Here is a 20,330-nt window from a genome sequence, read left to right on the forward strand (position 1 = left end):
CCCCCGGGGGGGGGGGGGGGGGCGTCTAAGACGAGTCGCCTAATTAGAACAAGAGAAGACGAGAGGGAACATGCGCGCTCGTTCGAACTCAACAAGGAACCACCCCCCCCTTCGGGGATAGATCGAGATTTTGTTGAAGATTAGCGTCATGAGGGGCCAAGGATACGTTTCTGGTTTCACGCGTGTCCAGTTGGGTTTACGTGAAACGCTACAGTTTCAGTTCGCCTCAAGGCTAACACGCAAGACTTGACGGGATTCAGGATACAGCGCCTTGATTTCGAAGTTACGACTTGTTGGTGTTCTGTGAAGAGCTAGCTTGAGTGAAATATGTGCCTTGGCTCAATAACGGTTGGGAAACGCTGATGTAATGTCCACAATGTATGAACCACGACATCAAGTGGTGTTGTCGCAGAATGAATATAAAATATGCCCGATTTAAAAAGAAATACCATATTAATTTCTCAATATACCTGATTTTATAAAAGATCTTTGAACTGTTCACTGTACATTATGTAAACAGCATTGTGTAGTTGACGGGTAGTTGGTTAACACTTGACCTTTTCACTGAGTGTGGCTGACACCCCATCCCACCTATTTATATTCTTTTGTTTGTTTCTAAAGACAGACCCTGAAACCGACCCTCCGCTTTTTCACTCTTTCCTGGTGCGAGGTGATTTGGATTTTGTGGAGCAGCTGTGGGTTCGCCTGAGAAAGAGTGAGTCAGTTCCGTCATTAGATAAACCCGAATTCATGTGGTTGTAACACAACTCAAGCAGCGGTTAAAAAAAAAAAAAAAAAAAATCATGTTCCAGGTGTTGTATGCTATCAAGACGTTAAAGACAGCCTGAAATTGGTCATCGAGGCCCTGACTTACGGCTACATCAAGCCGTGGGTAAGGCTTCTCTCAACTGCTTGACAAAGAGAAATGACAGGCTGCGTCATTGACTGCCATGTAATTTATATTATTTGTGTTGCCACCAGATTCACAGAGACAATAGCAGCTCTCTCTGCAAGCTCATCCTGCAGCCTTACCACCAGAAGATCGAGCACGTGTCGCTTACAGACCTCACACCTATCCAAATGTTGTTAGAAATGGGCCTTGACAAGATGAGGAAAGATTACTTCAACTACCTCATTGGTACACTCGAAACAACACTGCGAATCAGTATTTTGTACCCAAGGGATTGTCCTATTTGTCATTGATACATACATGTCATACAAAATGGAGTGCGCAACCTGTATAGCAAATGCATTGCCTTTTTACGATATTTCATCTCTTTTCCTCAGGGGAAGAATTGACAACTCCAAACAACTTGGTAAGCTTGGAGACATTTTTGCCATCGGCTGTAAAGCAGATATTGAGTATGTTTGACTCCACGCAGAGTTATTACCTGAACACAGAGGTGGATCTGCAGGAGCAGGTTATCCGACTGAGGAAACTGCACCATCTCCTGGAAGTAGTTGTGACCTGCAGAACATTCTTAGATTTGCCCTATGACAGACTCTTCCTCCTTACACAGTAGGTCACGTTTGCTCATTGCTTTTTTAAAAATGTTTTAACCCATTGCTAAAATTTTACTCTGTGCTCTTCTCCATTCTCGTAGGTTGTGTTTGCAGCACTACAAAACTTCCCCCTATGATGAGACACATGAGTTCCAACTGCAAATCAAACCGGCGTTGATCACTCATTTCTACCAGAGGTAAGGAAGCAAAGTGGTGCTGGTGGGCTGCAAGTTGGACCTCAGGACGGACGTCAACATCATGAGGGAGCTTTCCAAACACAGACTCATTCCCGTCACCCATGAACAGGTGAGGAGAAATCTCCCTTTTGCCCCCTCATCCCAATCAATCGTGCGCAGTCTTCCACCACTCAAGAACGTCCCCTGAAACAAACGCACACAAACTCTTGGAAAATTTTCGGTTTTGCAGCGGATTCACTTCAACAAACGCAAGAAAACTTCGAACAAAGCGGGAAGACAAACACGGGAGGGATGCGCGCCGCCACATTGGTTGTGCTTGCCTCTTGGAGAAAGGAGCGTTGCCCCGCATGAATTATTAATCGACCATTTTCATGTCAATGTGAATTCCCGAGTCTGGGAATCCAACCACTTGTTCTTTTTTTTTTCCAATTCTCCATCAACGAAAAGCCAACAACCCTCATTGCGCCGACAGTAATTGCCACATTCGGCTTTTACCTTCGACATCAAGCGACTTCAGTTGGAATATGGATGAAGGCAAACCTCTTTTATCCTCGTCTTTTTCCACTGTTGGCAAACTAACGAGAGGACCGCCGCAAAGAATCACTTTCCTGCCCTTCATTGTTTGGGTGCAGACCCAGTCTTTCATCAGGTGACTGACACGAGGGTTCCTTTCAAACAAGCGCCTTTTTTGTCCTCGCAGGGTACTCATCTGGCGAGACAGATCGGCGCCGCGGCCTACGCCGAGTGCACCTCCAAGTATTCGGAGAACAGCGTCCGCGACGTCTTCCACGTCACCACGCTGGCGTCCGTGACGCGCGGCCCCCGGCCGGCGCCGAAGCGCGCCGGCTCACGGCGGGGGCTCAGGCGGGTCTCGCAGCAACCGCCTCGGACTGACGTTCACGAGCGCCCGCCCGCCATCAGGAAGGCGCGCGCCAAGAGCTGCGTGCTCATGTGAGCCGGGAAGAAACTTAATTTATTTAGTCTTTGCGCCGCTTGGAGGGGGGAGGACAATGCGAGGTCGAGCGTACAGTTTTGTTTTGGTGCGGCTCCCGATCCGTAACCAAGCGTCGGACGTCGGTAGACAAACCATCGACCTGCATCACGGACGAGAAAGTCGACCGCCAATTTCCTAAAACCCACAAGTGCTTTGATGAGTAGCACCACGTATTCATGTCGCTAAATGAATATTGTTTCACACGGGGAAGGTGACTTCCAATGGAAGGGGAGAAAAAGTGGATGTTATCTATGTGACAATGAAATTAAAACAAAAACAAAGATCACCTTGATTTTCCGCATCGCTCAAACTTTTCAACTCTTCAGTTCAATGATATCACACCGGCTATTTTCTTCCCAAAACACCCGGCCGTTTCATTCCATTTTGGATGACAACAGTTTACAGACTGACATCCTCCTTCAACCTCCAAATGGGCAGCTCAGCCAGGACACTTTGGAACAAGTCATCAAAACTGTTTTCTTCCGAGTGGCTTTCAAATGCAATCAATCCAGGAAGGGTTCAAACGCTCAAGGCAAAACTCCAGAAGAAATATTTGCGGAGGGGAAGTGAAATGTGTCACGTTGCGGTCTTTTCTCGCCTCGGCCTTGAAAGGGATTGGACGGATTTAGTCAACGGTCACAACATCACAAAAAAACGCCACGGTGAGGTCATGTAAGCGCAGGAAACAATGTCACATGAAGACGGCTAAGTATATAGAACAAGCAAGGCCATTAACAGCCCTGAAGAAAAGCCTCAGAAAGCGTTTCTATTATTGGGGGTGGGGGTGTTGTTTGATGGCTCGAACGCTTTCTTCTTCAGGTTGCAGGCTGTTGAGTTAAAACGTTGGCATGGCAACAGTTCACACATTGGACCGGGGAAGGCTGCAGCCTTCAAGGCCATATGAATTCTTTTTGCCAGGTGATGACATCTCCTTCGCATCTGGATTGTCACACACACTAGCAAAGGGAGTGTGGCGACAGACTTTCTTATCTGGTATTAATCCATTTCGCTTTATTTCACTTTGTTTTATGATTTGCTGCCTTGTAAAGCTGTTTTGTTTTCATCCACTACATACTACATCCACTTCGTAATTTGCAACAATTTAAAACAAAAGAAAAGAGCTGGACAGCTTTAAAACAAACCCAAAACATTTGAAAACGTGGCAAAAGAAACAAAGACGACAATGTATTCAATCAAGAAAAAGGCGAATGGATTGCGAAGTCCTCCAACGCTGTAAAATCGGGCAACGAGCAAAAGGACATCGTGAGAAAGGACGACAAGCGACAAACATTTACTCGTGTGCTCACTCACCGAATATAAGCCCGCGTGGTTGGTCGCCATCTTGCCGCAGCCGTGCACCGCGCTCGATTAATTCCCCGGAAATGGCTTGACTTTCGCCCCCCCCCCAAATCAAAGTGATGAACATGGCAATAAATACGACAAACTCGGCTCTCGTTCCATAGTCATCGTCTTCAGGCGCCACGTTGTTGCCCTCACCTGGTCAGTCTGAGAAATGCTGTCGGTGACAACTTGTGGGAAATCCAAAATAAATACACGAGTCAACACAAGTTCGAGGCCGGGTGTTCTCCGTAAGCAAAGCCTCTGTCATTTCGCTCGGATTTTTTTCTGCACAATATCTTGATGTCCACTTCCTCTTTTAAATAAAATGTTTTTTTTTTCTTTCGGCAAGGCAATGATTCTTTCTCACCTTCGACAGCCTCCGCTCATTGCAGGCACATTCCAAGCACTGTAAAATAACCTCAGTGATTGGACTCATTCAAACGACACAAGCACCACATTCCTTCCCCCCAAATAGAGCGAAAAACAAATCCCATTCAGAGCACTGACAAAAAACAAACAAAAAAAAAACAAAAACAGTTGACTGGAAGATGGCAGCATCCTGGCACCAACGCATCTGGCATTCAAAAGGCCTCCGAGGAGACGCGCTGACATTCCCGTTCTGTTTTGCGCTCGTGCGTGCTCTTTGCAGCCAGCTGTTGTTCCGAACGAGGCTAAATCTGCGGTTGCTGTTCTGCAAACCGAAAGCGCCTGCCTATTATGCATGACTGCACTCATTTCAACCAGCGGATTCTGTGACATTCCAAAAAAAAAAAAAAAAAAAAAGTGGCGGTGGGGGGCGAATTTCTTGAGTTACCTTGCAGTCTTCACTGATGCGCCTCCAGTGTGTTGGCCGACCACACCAAGGTGCGCAAATAAGCTACAAACTTCAATGATTGATGTGTCATGCATTGCATGATTCAAAACCACTTCACGTCGCATTTTTTTTGGGGGGGGGGTGCTACGAACGAATGTATTTTGTAAAAATTTATAATGAAACTTGAATGGCTAAAAGTGAATCAACTGCACAGCCTGAGTTCCAAATGAAAAAAACTCAGACCATTTCAGTTTTGGTGAACTCGTCTTTTTTTTTTTTAATATAGCTTAATTTGACATGTTTCTGGTCTTTTAGTGTGTGCACGTTTTTACAGAAGATGCATTCATAAAAATGTGGTAAAACATGTTCTTGACTCATATGAGGTAGTTGGCGTAACCTTGGAGGGTGTAGGTGGCCACCGTGTCCAACAACCAACCGCGACTCACAAGCGTGGCCTGCTTTGCCAGACCTGCGCAGTGGATAACAAACTGGTGTCAATACAGCACATCACCGCCATCATACATCAAGCGTTTTCAGATTTTCACTTGTTGCGGGGAGGTCTGGAAAATATCTGAGACACGTGGAGGTTCGCTGTTGTTGCCAGAGTGCGCCGAGTGCGATATGAAACTTACCGCTGTACGAGCGTGGATCCGTTCCAGGCTGAACGATAACCAGCTGATTGGATTTCTGTGAGAGCAAAACAAGAGACTTTAAAAAAATTGACGTAGCTCTGATGCTACTTGTAGCTTTCTTTAGCATCTGCACGCCCAACGCTCAACTGCGAATGGAGCCGGACGGAGTCATGAATAGTCATCGTAATTGCAGTGTTGGCATGGGGGGGGGGGGGCAAGTGCTTCACTGACACGTACAACGTGCAGCCTTGTACTTGATTTGAATAATACACCATCCTGAACGTGAACCATATGCGGCGATGGAATCCTGAGAAGTGACAGAGCCACGCTCAAACCATGAAGGACATCCCATAACAGACCGGCGTCGCCAAAGGGCTTTCTTGAGTGGGACAAAATATGAGCGGCCCTTTTTCGCAACGACAGACTCACCCGTGTGCTGTCGAGCACGAGCGGGTCTTTGACCACCGTGGCTCCGCACTGCTGCACCATCCACTCCATTTCCTCTGGGAGATGAACACAAACGGAGCAACATTTAAAGATTTGGGTCCAATGGAAGCTAACTGCGCTAGCAGGCACAACGTTCCGAATAATCATGTCAAGCAATTCATGACATATATCAACTTTTTAAATTCAAATGGAAGCATTTCCAAGAACCCCGAGCTCACGTCGGAACCCGAAAATGCGTGAAAATTGCGGTTTGAGTGGAGTGAGGTGACGTGAGCGCTGAGTGTTTACCTGTGGTCATGTTTGCAAAAGGTCCCTGGAAGCAGATTTCGTAGCCCTTCATGAGAAGCTGCGGAGACAGAAGTCACGACGTGAAAAAAAAAAAAAAAAGCGCTTGAACCTGAATTCGGTTTCCTCCGCTTGAAAAAATAAATGCCACACAAGCCCCTCAACAACGAGGGCGCGCACTTTGATGCTTTCAGGGTCAACTCACTTGACTGGAAACAGCAACGCTCAATGGCTTCCTCGAGCCATGGCGGCCACGCAAGTCCGACAGCGCGAGCTTGGATGCACGTGTATGGAGGGGAAACGTGCGTGGAGAAAAAGACACCCCCCCCCCTTCAATTTGAATGCTCATCAGCCAGAGGTGCTTTGTGTGATGAAAGTCCGCTGCTGCAGATTTTTAATTTAGACAACACTAATGTCCTTCGGGACATGATTGGCGAGCCAGGTAATCGGCGTGCGCGTTTATTCAAACGAATGCAGTCACGTCGTCGGGGACTTTGACAGTCGGATAGACGATGCCATATGAAACCGCCGAAAGGGTGACCTGATCCAATGGCGGCCGGGCTTCCAAGTTTCGTTAGCGCCAAGTTGCGCACTCACATTGTCGTCAGCGGTGGTGCGAGCTCTCTTCGGACCGAGGTGATCGGATCCGTTCACCACGTCTCCTCGGACTTCAAATAAGCTCTGTCGGGAAGGCAAACACAACACACAACAAGGCAAATGGAGCGAACCAGAGAGAAAATATTGCAAGCACGCCGCCATTCTAAGAAGGGTAAGAGTTGGAAAAAACGCTTATTTGGTTTTATAACGCGCACGCTGTGACGCAGCGAAGTGATGACACCAGATGCCGTGAATGCGAAAGCAAACGGATGACAAATAATGCATGAGGGCTATTGTGGAAAACGGCGCGGAAAGCTTCGTCAAGCGGCTTTGATTCAACACGGAAACGTACGACGGCGTCCGAGCGTACCTCGTCCACCAGTTTCTTTTGCTTGAAGCATTCGGCAATCCCTGAGAGGAGGAAAATGAGAAGCTCGCTTATTTGGATGGGCCAAAGAATTCGCAACAAGCGGTGAGTAAGGCATGGGAAAAAAGCGATATATCAAGACATTACTTACACTGGAAGCTCACCACCCACTTCCTGCCCGCAATGCCAAGGAAGTACTTGAGGGTACGCTCACATACCAGTTGTTCATCTAGTGGGGGGCGAGGGGGTGCAGAGGGGACGAAGGATCAGCAATTTTTTTTCTTGGGGGGGGGGGGTATTTTTTTTATAGTAGGATTTCCAAGTTCTTACATAACAACACTTGTTGGATCATTGATGGCATGTTTTTGTATTTACTGTGGTGCTCAAAGGAAAAAGATTCCCCACGAACAAAGGTCCTTCAGCATTATGATGACTGCAACATTAATTTGAACAATTTGCCTTTTGTCTTTTTTGGCACGCCTTCCATTCCTCCCAAACCTTCAAACGAGCTCGGATCAAAAGGCCAAGCCCTCCCCATTTCTTGGTTGCCAGGGAAACGACCGCCCGTTAAAAGGCCGTGGCGAAACGTGGCGCTTCGGAGAGGGCGAATTAAAAATAATCTATCGGGGAGGGTAATTAGCGACGAGCAAGAGAATGAGGTTGGCGGCTTATCTCCAAAACAGCAAAGTGCTGTTGGAAATGAAAATGTTCTTGTTCTGAAACTACAAAGCCAAAAGCGGCAGAGCTGCTCTGAATTGCTCGGGTAAAACAACTTTGGGTTTCCAGGCACACACTGCGAGGGTGACATTTCAGGATGGACCTAAAAAGGCGCTGTCCCAAGGACGACTTTCGAAAAATAGTTGCACAATCCCGCACACTGTCCGATGATGCGATGACGAAGTTCCGAGCGGCGGGTGCAGATGCGTTTACCTGTGCACATGACAATGTGAGTAACCTCTGCGGTCACCTGGGAAACCACACGAGCGCCGACTCTCCTAGCAAACCTCCTCACCGCCATCTGCGAGAAGGACAGGTCTGATTGGCGCACGTCACGCGTCCCTTCACCCCCCACTTATGCCCTCAGGCTGGATCATTGCACTCTCGCGGGATCAACGCAGGCGCGCACGCACACCTGCTCGGCGGGCGCCAACCCAGACGAGACCAGCATCATTTTAGCTCTGCCGCCGTCTCTCTCGGGAGTCGTGTTCTCTTTGTCCTTTGAACGGCCGCAGCTTTTCCCAGCGGGTCCTGCGTGCGGCGCTAAGCGGGAAAACGAAGAAATCATTCAGTCAAATCATGGTTACCGGGACGAATGAGAGAGCGATAGAACTTACACGTCTCGATGGCGGGCTGAGACAAGTGTTCTCCATCGCGGAGACGCTTTCCGAGCTCCTCTGCGTTTCTCCCAAGGTCTTCCCTGCAAAACAACGGTGCGCCATTAAAATGCACCGAAAACTTTTTTATTTATTTATTTTTTTTAATCAAGACCACACCATCGCATGTAAGACCGCTTGCAATTACTCGATTTCTGCCGCGCGCATTTCTTTGCACAACAAGCTCATCTTGCCGAGCCCCTTTGCAGGTTCTCATCCTCTTTGATCGGAGGAGAGCGCTTCGAACCCCGCGAGGCGAGGGAGGGCCGCACCAGTCAAGCGGAAGACATGTATTAGCCAGGCAACACAAGTTTCCGTCTGAGTGCTCCGGAACGATCAAAGATACGGGCGGCGGTGACTTTTTCTGGTGTCATCCCTCCAGCAGATTGGGGGGCGGGGGGTTGATTGGAGCGATTATTCGTCCTAACCCTGCCAGACGGGTGGAGGAGGAGAAGGCAGCCACCCAATTACCTGATGCAAGACGTGTTATCGATAAAGAAGATAACGATCGCATTTGCTGGCAGGTTATCTATCGTAGTAGCCCAAGTGCAATTCACACGCAGGACATTTGAAGTGCGTTGCTCAACAAATAAGCAGCACATAAAGGGTGGCGTCTTGAACCAAGTTCAAAGAGATGTGATGGGGAAATGGTGTTGTTTTTTTTTTTAAGGCAAACTAGCCTTCCGATTTTGACGCGAGGATACTCGGCAACGTTGGACGCGTGCTGTTGATGTTCCAAAGCGGCCCGCGTGACCAACCTGTCTGGATCACAGCTTGCATTTGGGTCACGTGGATCCGATTTCGGCGCATCGGAGCCTAACGAAAGCCACAAACAACAACTCAGTAAGAAACAAAATATAGTCAAGAGATAGAACAAGTATTTTGTGTAAAAACATTTGGAAAACCTTCACTAAAAGCATCTACAGAGCATGTGACATGACACATTGGTATGCTAGCGTCTATTGTTCAGAACAAGGTTGGCGAGACGGGGAAGAACCGAAGAGAAAGTCCGACGGTTGACAATTCTCGCGCCGGACCCCTTTTGCTTCTATTTAGCGTCTCATTCGGACATGTCCACGCGTGAACCGGCGCCATCTGCTTACACACAGCGGAGTTGGCCTCCTTCTCCTGGAGCACCTCGGTCACCAGCGCCATCAATTTCTCCAGCCTCAGCAGCTCCTTCTGCATCTCCAGCTTTTGCTGGCCAACGAAGGGAGAACAAGAGGAGCCTTCATTATTGATTGAACGGCGGAGAAGTGAAAAGCTCGGACTGCAACCTTGATTTCACGCATGCGCTATAGTGAGCGTCAATCAGCAGGGGCGGGAAGGAAACTTGGCGACTCCAAATGACTTCATGGCTATTTTGTTTGGGGTTTTTCCTTGCTTTACTGTGTCAGTAAGGAAAAGTGGGATTTATGCAATATTTGCAGTCGAGTGAGATTTGAAGATCAATTTAGTGAGGCGTGACACTGGAGAGATAAAAGGGAGAACGCAGGATGATTGATGAGAAGAACAACAAGCATCATCTCCTCTGCGGCCCATGTAAATAAAATGCAATTTAAAACTTGCTGAGAGGGATTTTTTTTTTTTTTTTTCAAACAAAGCTAAATCATCAGTCATTCTGGAGATGACAGCACCAATGAGGAAGCGGCCCTCCGTGGGATGGAGGCGGCAATGCAGGCAGAGAAGCTGCCAGCGGACGCTATTTTGAGTCCATGGAAGATAAATAAAAGGAAAAAAGCTGCGTGATTCAATTTGTATTTTATTTATTAGTCGAGAAAGCCGTTTTTTGATCCTTGAGCCTCCTCATGATGGAAATTGCACTCAATAAAATTGACTTGATCTCTCTCACACACACCCCTCCAAAAAATACAGTAACTGGAACACTTGTGGAGTTACATTGTGCTGTTTAAGCATTCCCTTTATTTGATTGAGCAGTTGAAATATACTTTAAACATATTTACCTGCGTAACGAGAACCTCGCTTGCGAATTGCGACGACTCGGCAGACACGCTTGCATCGTTCACCGGTGCGTCACCTGCAAAAAAAGTCACCAAAAAGAAACTCGACTCACTAAATACTAACTCCAAATGAAGTCTTTTTGCAACAATTTAAAAAAATAACAGAGCAGCGCTAAAAAACAAATGTGAGTATAAAATGACAAATGTGAACTGTTCTCAGCCTGCTTCTTACATTCTTCCGGAGAGTCAAACAAGTCAACGGACGCCTGGCTGGCGGTGATGCAGTCTGGACTCTCGCACCGCACGGCGACATCGTCGGCTTTGTGTTGGTGAGCTTCAGCGGCGTCGTCGGCGCGGTGGCCGTGCGGCCGGGCAGCGGCCCCGTGGAAGATTGGCGGCAAAGTGGATGGCGTGTCTTGGGAGCTGCTCAACGACTGCTGCTCGCGGTACTCGTCAACGCCTGACGAGTACCGCAGCCTCCGGGTCCTCCTCCGTCTCCTGCGGCTCGGGCTGCTCCGGGCGGACGAGCGCAGGCTCGTTTGGGTTCCGTGGGGCGGCTGGCTTGGCTGAACTCCGAGCCCGTCCGGAGTCAAGGAACAGTCGGCGTGGACGACATGTTGGGATGTGCTTGCTGAAGAGTTTCCAGTGGCGGCGGGGTCAAACGGACTCTCTGGAATCTCCTGGCGCTCGTGAAAACGGAGTCCAGAATCCACCACCTGAGGCAGCATGGATGCCAGAGGACTTTCCGTTTCGCGCGTTGTCACTTTGTTTGGACTGAGGCCACTGCTGATAGAACTTCTGAGTAGAACGGGGGCGGCCACCACGTTGGCATCCATTTTCTTTGCGGGCAAATTTGTTGGGGGGAGCAAATCGCTGCAGGTTGACGGGTCAGTGAGGTCCGAACTCTGCGTCGTCTGCTGCTGCTGCTGCTTGGAACGCTGGACTGCCAAACGAGTAAGACACCTCTTTCCCGAGCTGTGCGCGAGCTCCTCATCCTGGCTCCGACTCTTCTTCCCACTTTGGCGGGCGAGGCGGAATGACTTCCTTTTGGTGTCTTTGAAGCTCCTGAGGATTTGAGCGGTGTCCATCTCACTGTCGTGACAGTCCTCCTTTTCCGCCGGGGCACTCTGCATCGAACGCGGAGCCGCCCCCAAAACACCTGCACAACTTGGAATCAGAGGGGGCTCACGATCTGCGCCTGCTTCACTTTCAGAGGGACGAACGCCCTGAACGAGAGTTTCCAGATGGGAGATGTCCATGTTTTCGATTGCACAGATGTCTTTGTCATATACGCATCCGTTACTTTTGCAGGCCTTTGCGGCCGCAAGATCCGACGTCCCGTCGTCTTTGACGTCCTTCCTGAGTGCTCTCGCCCCCTGGCGAGTCGCGGCTTTTTGGGGAGCCGCCTGCCGAACGTTCTGGGAAGACAAGTGAAGTCTCCTGGATCTCCCGGTGCCCGTCGTGACTGCGGCCTCCTGGTCCTCGCTGCTCGGGTAGTTCTCGATATGAACCTGAGCCGCCTCCGACGGAAGCTTACTCTTAGCGTCGTCGCCTCCATCTTGAACTCCGACAAGAACCAGAGGTTGCACAGCTCTGGCTGACTTGCCTCTCTCTGAGGGGCCTCGCCGCCGGTCTGCTTTTTTCGGAGCCGAACTTTCCGTCTCCGCTTTGGCCTGTAAATCAGAGTCGACCTCCTGCAAGGCGCTATGTGACCTCTTTGTTGGCTTGCGTTCCGGATGAAGGGCTCCGAGGATTGTCAGCTCGTCATTTTCTGGAGATTTGTCCAGCTCCGTCTTCTGAGTCTCACAATTTCCTGGTTCTTCAGAGATGTCCATGATTGCAGGCGCTTCCAGATGGACAAGTTTGTCTTCGGTGCCGGTCATCTTCTTTCTTTTCTCGGACAGCTTCTCTGAGGAGTGTGATCGCGATGTGTTGCTGGCTCTTTGGTTCCCTCTTTGCTTTCGTGTGTAGGTGACCCCAAAAACGTGCTCCTCGAGCGTTTTGGCGACCTGCTCCTTCTTGCCGAGCGTCCGGAGGTCCAGCGTGGAAGCGGAGCTGTCGGAATCGTCGAAAGCCTGGGCAACGTCTGCGGGCTGCGCCAACTCGAGGCTCCCCTCGGCGGGAGCCCTCATGAGCCACTCCGCCACCTTCTGCTTACTTTTCTTCTTCCTGTTCTCAAAGATCTGCTCAGGCACCTCATCCTTTTTCTGCTTTTGCCTGGAGAGTCGCGTTAGAGGTTGAATTTCCGAAACAACCGGCACAACTTGGTCCTTTCGCCTTTTCCCACGAGTTGCGAGTCTTGATGCATTGGCTGTTGCCTCCATCGATTTAATGGATTGTGACGTTTGAACAGAGCCATCTTCAACTTCGCCTTCTGTTGCCACAGGATCGGAATCTCCAAACCCCATCACTCTTGCAAATCCATTGAGAGCTAAAAAAAAAAAAAAAAAAGGAGTACGAATTGCAACAGTTTTACAATTTGGAGCAAAGAATACTTCCAGAATGAGATGATCCATACACTACAAGGATAGTAGTGGCCAAAATCAAACAAACTAATCAACGAGGGCTTGAGATGGACCCCTTACTTCTCTTGGAATCTGAGATTCCCTCTAATTCTTCATTTGACTCCGATATTTTGGAGAGTTCTCTTTCCAACTTTGTGCAAACAGTTTGGGGAACAGCTATTATTTCTTCTAACTCAGACCTCAAGCAAGGTCCATTCGCTTCCCGTAGGTGCCGCGGCACTTTTGTCCATCTATTTTAATGTGAACAGGACCAACGTTTGTCAACCGCCAAGCTTTTACCTGCTATAGTTGATGTGTGAGAACTCGGAGGAGCCTTTTCAACATCCTCCACATTGTCGGGCGTCCCATCCACCCGTTTGTCATCGTTGAGCCTGCCGGGAAGGAAATGGATCAACGGCAGTCAAAGGACAAGTGCCAATTGAAAGCAATTGGATTCACAACATGACGATGGAGCACACTCACCCAGCTCGCCTTCTTTCCTGGGCCAGTCCAGTCAAGTCTGAATGTAGAAATGAAAAAGCATTCAGGTCTCTGCGTTTTACTTGAGCCACCGAAGAAAAGGACTGCACAGTACTTACAATTTGTGCCGGTGTCATGTTCATATGCCTGGATCATGTCTTGCAGTCCTGTGACGAGTCTCTGAAAACCCGGACTCTCCTGCAAGCTTCTGTGTGGAAGAAAAAGGAATGTTTTGAGACACTTTGAGAGGCTGGGTCTCCCTGTCTCAGACTCAGGCTTAATCACAGACCTTCCTATTATGAATATTTTTGCAGCGTCTCTCAAACATGCTGCTATTGTGAATATGACCAACCTCTTCGTTATCTTTTCTTTACACACTGGGCAGTCGGCTTTGCTCTGCTTGGCGTTGTCCAACAGCTTCAGCATACAAAACCTAAAAATGGTGGACAAAAAGTGCTGAATAAAATAATAACAACATACATGCGTATAAGTACGGACTACATAGCATTTGAAAGGTAATAAGGGATTAACCTAACTAAATTCCAAACCTAAACATTGAACAGAGTTAATTGAAGGTGCCCCCCCACACACACACAAAACTTCATTGGAGTGAAAATGACATGAAATGATACTTACTTGCAAAACTGATGGTCACACTTGGTAGAAACTGGTTTCGTCAACAAATCCAAACTATTTATGGAAAGGAAATAAAAAAATATTTGCAATATAGTCGAAATTGACTGTTCTACGCAATGTAATGCCTAAATTAGCTCTTTAATGGCAATTACCATATGGGGCACTGCAGAGTCTCCCACAGGACTGCGATTCCTCTTTTCACCTCGGTGTGTTTGGGTGGTGCCATGAAGTCGTTTTTTTGTTTGTTTTTTAATCTAAGCGCAACAAAACGAACAGTTACTAAGTTTCTACAACACGTCAGTAGCATTTGAATAAACGAGGACTAATTTCACCAAGCGATGCCGTCACTGTTGTAGTTAAGCGTTATGACATCAGCCACTGCGATTTAGTAAGAGTGTCGCGTTAGCCTGAGGACTTTAACGACACATACCGTGTCGGAATTACACGGACGACGCCGATTTAACAAAATGTCAACGTTTTACAGATATACAAACACTTGGGAACCATTTTACCAGCTTTTCGTGCACTCTTCCGCTGTCACTGTCTTCGCTTTTCCCGCAAACTTTCTTCTTCTGTTATTTGTTGAACAGCAGCTTTCTGTGTGGGATAGCGCCTCCCACTTACTGGTGGGTTGGTGAAACTACAGCATTTAATCATCAAGGCAAGCGTCGGCTATTTTGACTGTGTATCAAAAATGTTTTTTTCAAATAGTGGTAGTCGTAGTACAGTAGTAGAATTTTTTTGAGCCAGTTCACAGAAAAGTCCATGAAAACAAGTTTGGAACACGGCTCGGTTGAAGATACGTTTCGTTCGTTCGGAGGTGCAGACGTTGGAAAAAAAAAAGATACGGTAATGTCGTCTGTCATTGCCGTCTCAATGTTATGTTTTTTTTCGTCTTACAAAGAAACGACGTTTGCTTTGATGAAGCAACGCCGTAGTTTTCTACCAGAACGTTGTAAAATAAATACAATATTACTTTACTACAATGCAAACAAAACTACTGAACAACTTACGTTGGATATTTTCGCCACGCAACTAATTATCGAAGGGCGAAAATCAAACATTACCACGGAAAGGCCAAATCATTTTTTTCTGTGTCGGCACAATGAATCGCGGGTTCTGCTTTGCTTTTCTACTGACCATCGGGTGGTCAATGCATCACTTGCTACTTCATTCCTCCCTTCTTTCCTTCCTGTACTGCAGTATCAATTAACTTTATCTCCTTCGTTGCTTTGTCCTTCCATCCTGACTCAAATAAAGTGATTTTAAAAGACTTTGCCTACTTTTAGAGCACCAATTACAATAAAATCTTTCTTTATTGCTTGTCATCTTGAATCTGTATTATTTCACCAATCTATAGAGGGCGCACTTAAATTTTCTACGAGTTTTAGGACACGAGGTACAGAACGTAAATAACAACACGGAAGTGGAAACAGGAAGCGCAGACGTCACGCGCATCGGTTTTATGTTTATTTGTACAGTATTTCTTATTCCAACAGTGTGACCGTCGAATTTATCCAGCGATTGCAACAGGGGAATAATATTTATGAGTATAAATCGCTTTAAGGTAACCGCACATCTTTATTGACTGATCTAGCATGTCTTCCTGAGCCACAAGATAACTTTAGCATGGGTTTGGGATTAAAACACAGCGTCAAAATGATATTTAGGATTGTGGCATTTTGTGATTTTGGCAGGGTTCGATATTTTTTCCACCTTCTTTGTACTTGTGAATGATGGAGGGCTCCAAGACGTCGAGCACGACGATGCAGGTTAGCTTCGTTTGTCAGCGGTGCTGCCAGCCTCTCAAGCTGGACACGTCCTTCAATGCACTGGACCGGGTCACCGTCCACGAACTGACTGGTATGGATTGTCAAACACGAAGATGTAACGCAGAGTTCGTCAAGCATTTCACATCAAGTAACACCTAAAAAAAAGACTCAACTATAAGTCCCACCATGTTGACCAAAATATTCGAACAAGTGCAAGGAAGACGTCAGCCAAACTACAACAAAATAGCTGTTTTAAGACGTAATTTATCTTATAGTTGTAATGCAAATCGGTCAAAGAGGTTTAAAAAGGCCATTTTAAGTAGATGATGCTCAAGAGCTATTTGATGCTTTGTGTGTGTGTGTGTGTGTATATATATATATATATATATATATACACATATACATACATACACACACACACACACACACACACACACAATTCTGCAATGACTCATAAGTGACCTTCGATGGCAATGTGATGCTTCTACATGGCTCCCCGCAGCTCCGTTGGTGACAGTCACGCCCAGCAAACAAGCGGATTGTGGTGGAGACACAACAACAGAAGTAATATAAATGCACATTTAATTAACTGCACTCTACTATGCTGCACTAATTTTAATCTCGAAAAATATTTCAAATGAATTTCAGGAGACCTTTGTAGAAAACAAGCAAGACGGTGTGTCAAGGAAATACATCCCCCCAGCACGGTGAGCATGTTGTCGTAAAAATAAATAAATAAATAAATGTTTTAAATTGAAAATTGTTTACATTCTTTAAGTGTCTTTTTTGGATATTTTTAATGCAGACTTTTGATAACCACAGTAGATAAATATGGCTATTTTTCACTGTTGGCCTTGTCAGCAGAATGATGTCCACAGAGAGCGCCAACAGCTTCACACTGATCGGAGACGCTTCGGACGGAGGGACCATGGAAAATCTAAGCCGCAGACTCAAGGTGACGGGCCCGCAACATCGCCGCACGGTATGCGATCCGTGCTGCTTTTAAAACATTGTATTTGTCGTGGCAGGTGACGAGTGACCTGTTTGACATCATGTCCGGTCAGACGGATGTGGATCACCCGCTGTGCGAGGAGTGTACAGACACCCTCCCACCATATTGACCAAAATATTCTAACAAGTGCAAGGAAGACGTCAGCCAAACCACAACAAAATAGCTGTTTTAAGACGTAATTTATCTTATAGTTGTAATGCAAATCGGTCAAAGAGGTTTAAAAAGGCCATTTTAAGTAGATGATGCTCAAGAGCTATTTGATGCTTTGTGTGTGTGTGTGTGTGTATATATATATATATATATATATATACACATATACATACATACACACACACACACACACACACACACACAATTCTGCAATGACTCATAAGTGACCTTCGATGGCAATGTGATGCTTCTACATGGCTCCCCGCAGCTCCGTTGGTGACAGTCACGCCCAGCAAACAAGCGGATTGTGGTGGAGACACAACAACAGAAGTAATATAAGTGCACATTTAATTAACTGCACTCTACTGTGCTGCACTAATTTTAATCTCGAAAAATATTTCAAATGAATTTCAGGAGACCTTTGTAGAAAACAAGCAAGACGGTGTGTCAAGGAAATACATCCCCCCAGCACGGTGAGCATGTTGTCGTAAAAATAAATAAATGAATAAATGTTTTAAATTGAATATTGTTTACATTCTTTAAGTGTCTTTTTTGGATATTTTTAATGGAGACTTTTGATAACCACAGTAGATAAATATGGCTATTTTTCACTGTTGGCCTTGTCAGCAGAATGATGTCCACAGAGAGCGCCAACAGCTTCACACTGATCGGAGACGCTTCGGACGGAGGGACCATGGAAAATCTAAGCCGCAGACTCAAGGTGACGGGCCCGCAACATCGCCGCACGGTATGCGATCCGTGCTGCTTTTAAAACATTGTATTTGTCGTGGCAGGTGACGAGTGACCTGTTTGACATCATGTCCGGTCAGACGGATGTGGATCACCCGCTGTGCGAGGAGTGTACAGACACCCTGTTGGACCACCTGGACACACAGCTCAACATCACTGAGAATGAATGTCAGAATTACAAGTGAGTGATGGCAAAGTGATGATGATGAGAGGCCAACAAGATACTTTGTGATTTCAATGTAACTATGGAATAATGATCCATACAATTGAAGTTTTAATTAAGTTCGTGTCAGAATAATTTAATGAATTGAAAAAAAACAAAAAACCTTTGGGTTTATTTTGTGCGATTGAAGTTTTAATTAGGTTCGTGTCAGACGAAAAAAAATGTAATGAATTGGAAAAAAAACAAAAAACCTTTGGGTTTATTTTGTGCGGGATGTTCAGGCAGTGCCTGGAGCTCCTGTCGCAGCTGCAGGTGGAGGACGAGGAGACGCTGCTGGGCGAGCTGGAGCATCTGAAGGAGGAGGAGGCGGCGCTGGTGCAGCAGCTGGAGGCCGTGGAGGAGCAGCGGGCCGCCGTGGCCCAGGAGCTGACGCAGAGCCGCGGGCAGTCCCAGCAGCTGGAAAAGGAAGAGCTGCAGTGAGTGTCCGTTTGAAGCCAGTGGTGGTACTCAGCGCTACATTTTGTTTTCAAGCGGGAGTTTGACTGGTGTATTTGGTGTGTCAGGTACCAGAAGGAGTACAGCGAGTTCAAACGTCAACAGCTGGAGCTGGATGATGAGCTGAAGAGCGTCGACAACCAGATGCGTTACTGCCAGATCCAACTGGATCGACTCAAGAAGACCAATGTCTTCAACGCCACTTTTCACATCTGGTAGGTCCAACGTACGCCGCATGACGTGTTGCGTCCGCTCCATGTTTCAACGTCGGGAGGGTTCTGGCCCCGCCCAGGCACAGCGGCCAGTTTGGCACCATCAACAACTTCCGTCTGGGACGACTTCCGAGCGTGCCCGTGGAATGGAACGAGATCAACGCGGCCTGGGGCCAGACGGTGCTGCTGCTGCACGCGCTGGCCAACAAGATGGGGCTGCGCTTCCAGAGGTGAGGCTTGACTGACGAGAGTAAAAATTGTTTAGATCACTCATTTTCTTTCTTATTTGCAGTAAACCAACGGACACATTTTTTCATGACACGAATGAAGATATAGTTCAGTGAACCGATTTTATCCTGTCTTGTTTCTCTACTTAGGTATCGCCTCGTTCCCTATGGAAATCATTCTTACCTGGAGTCCCTTACAGACAAGTCAAAGGTAATGGCCACTCTTGTCCAATTTTCTCCAGGTTCACGCTCTTCACTTTTTGTGGGTGTGTTGTGTTCCAGGAACTTCCATTGTACTGTTCGGGTGGCCTGAGGTTCTTCTGGGACAATAAGTTTGACCACGCCATGGTGGCCTTCCTGGACTGCGTGCAGCAATTCAAAGACGAGGTGGAAAAAGGCGACACCGGCTTCTGCCTTCCGTACAGGTTAGATGATCATCTCTGCCGTATCATAAACTAACACAAGCAAACCGAAACAGCAGCGCGACGTCTCTTCGTCTTGAGTAACTACATACTGAGACAATGTGATGGTTGTGCGTGGTGTCAGGATGGACGTGGAGAAGGGCAAGATCGAGGACACAGGCGGCAGCGGCGGCTCGTACTCCATCAAGACTCAGTTCAATTCGGAGGAGCAGTGGACCAAGGCGCTCAAGTTCATGCTCACCAACCTCAAGTGGGGGCTGGCCTGGGTCACCTCGCAGTTCTACAACAGATAAAAAAAAAAAAAGCCACAACAAAGAAACATGGTGATGGAACATTGTTGGAGAAGGCCTACCTTATGGTGTGGGCTGTGAGACTTGATTGTAAAAATTCCTGAATCATGTTTCTTCATGGGGCACTTAAATGTACATCCTCTTGCTATTCGCTGAAAACCGTTTTTTGCTTAAATGAGCGAGCTTCGGATATGTCGACGCTCGAGTGAAGTGAGGAAAAATTGTGGAGTCATTAGTACGGTAACGCCGCTCCATGTGGGCAAGGAGACAACAAAAACCATCCATGAACTGACTCAAAATGTCTCGTTAACTACCATAAATTCTCATAAGTTCCCATGGAAATGTACTGTCAATTCTCCAACCCTTTGGAACCGTATTGCATACATTTGACATCATGCTCATAACGCATCATGATAAGACACATTGCACTGAGAGCTGATACTTGTAACTTTCTAAATATTCTCTGGAAAGAGCTGCTGTCACATGAATAAAAAACACACACACTTATACATGGACTTGATCAAAAATACAACCAATAAAAATCGCACGGAAATGACAGTGCCTTTGAGTGCCCTCTTTTTGGCGAATCCTCAAAATGACACCCGAAAATTGACACCCTTACTATGTGGCACTGGCCCAAAATAAAAAAAAAAAAAAAGTTTGGCAGTACCGTGTTGAATATTTCCAAGCTGGTCAGGGGGCAGGA

The 20,330-nt window shown here is 47.0% G+C and overlaps 3 protein-coding genes and 1 long non-coding RNA gene across 12 annotated transcripts; 3 read left to right on the plus strand and 1 right to left on the minus strand.

The window, feature by feature from the left end:
• The first annotated feature begins 148 nt into the window (after window positions 1–148).
• Window positions 149–3,535, plus strand: LOC109523880 (rho-related GTP-binding protein RhoN-like). The gene is made up of 5 exons (XM_019883320.1): window positions 149–200; window positions 840–892; window positions 982–1,138; window positions 1,706–1,809; window positions 2,401–3,535. Exons 1-5 carry the CDS (start codon window positions 149–151, stop codon window positions 2,653–2,655), a joined length of 621 nt encoding a protein of 206 aa, XP_019738879.1. The 3' UTR covers window positions 2,656–3,535.
• Window positions 3,536–5,116: 1,581 nt separating this feature from the next.
• LOC109523943 (BRCA1 DNA repair associated) lies at window positions 5,117–14,948 on the minus strand. Of its 7 annotated transcripts, none has more exons than XM_019883440.1 (21): window positions 14,657–14,948; window positions 14,284–14,385; window positions 14,132–14,185; window positions 13,848–13,928; window positions 13,615–13,703; window positions 13,499–13,535; window positions 13,316–13,407; window positions 10,744–12,942; window positions 10,515–10,588; window positions 9,654–9,750; window positions 9,243–9,366; window positions 8,512–8,612; window positions 8,310–8,437; window positions 8,108–8,195; window positions 7,329–7,406; window positions 7,181–7,221; window positions 6,811–6,894; window positions 6,217–6,274; window positions 5,911–5,984; window positions 5,482–5,536; window positions 5,117–5,318 (listed from the first exon to the last, which is right to left on the minus strand). In XM_019883440.1, the coding sequence occupies exons 2-21, from the start codon at window positions 14,355–14,357 to the stop codon at window positions 5,224–5,226; spliced, it is 3,723 nt and encodes a 1,240-aa protein (XP_019738999.1). In that variant the 5' UTR covers window positions 14,358–14,385; window positions 14,657–14,948; the 3' UTR covers window positions 5,117–5,223. The 7 variants fall into 7 exon arrangements, with proteins under 7 accessions (XP_019738999.1, XP_019738998.1, XP_019739000.1 ...); XM_019883439.1 differs by having other exon boundaries at window positions 14,644–14,948; XM_019883441.1 differs by having other exon boundaries at window positions 14,626–14,948.
• A 615-nt stretch (window positions 14,949–15,563) lies between these two features.
• becn1 (beclin 1, autophagy related) lies at window positions 15,564–20,180 on the plus strand. 3 transcript variants are annotated; one of them, XM_019883545.1, is made up of 12 exons: window positions 15,564–15,698; window positions 15,829–15,994; window positions 16,406–16,467; window positions 16,552–16,610; window positions 16,768–16,858; window positions 17,860–17,996; window positions 18,260–18,454; window positions 18,542–18,688; window positions 18,766–18,915; window positions 19,063–19,123; window positions 19,195–19,337; window positions 19,459–20,180. In XM_019883545.1, exons 2-12 carry the CDS (start codon window positions 15,865–15,867, stop codon window positions 19,625–19,627), a joined length of 1,344 nt encoding a protein of 447 aa, XP_019739104.1. In that variant the 5' UTR covers window positions 15,564–15,698; window positions 15,829–15,864; the 3' UTR covers window positions 19,628–20,180. The 3 variants fall into 3 exon arrangements, with proteins under 3 accessions (XP_019739104.1, XP_019739103.1, XP_019739102.1); XM_019883544.1 differs by lacking the exons at window positions 15,564–15,698; window positions 15,829–15,994; window positions 16,406–16,467; window positions 16,552–16,610; window positions 16,768–16,858 and adding exons at window positions 17,296–17,395; window positions 17,480–17,538; window positions 17,693–17,786; XM_019883543.1 differs by lacking the exons at window positions 15,564–15,698; window positions 15,829–15,994; window positions 16,406–16,467; window positions 16,552–16,610; window positions 16,768–16,858 and adding exons at window positions 17,296–17,395; window positions 17,480–17,538; window positions 17,696–17,786.
• Window positions 18,008–18,217, plus strand: LOC109524019 (uncharacterized). Its single transcript, XR_002169886.1, has 2 exons — window positions 18,008–18,097; window positions 18,179–18,217. It is a non-coding gene; the product is annotated as an uncharacterized LOC109524019 (long non-coding RNA).
• Window positions 20,181–20,330: the final 150 nt, after the last annotated feature.

Source organism: Hippocampus comes, unplaced genomic scaffold (assembly GCF_001891065.2).
Source record: "Hippocampus comes isolate QL1 unplaced genomic scaffold, H_comes_QL1_v1.1 scaffold367, whole genome shotgun sequence".
Classification (NCBI taxonomy): Eukaryota; Metazoa; Chordata; class Actinopteri; order Syngnathiformes; family Syngnathidae; genus Hippocampus; species Hippocampus comes.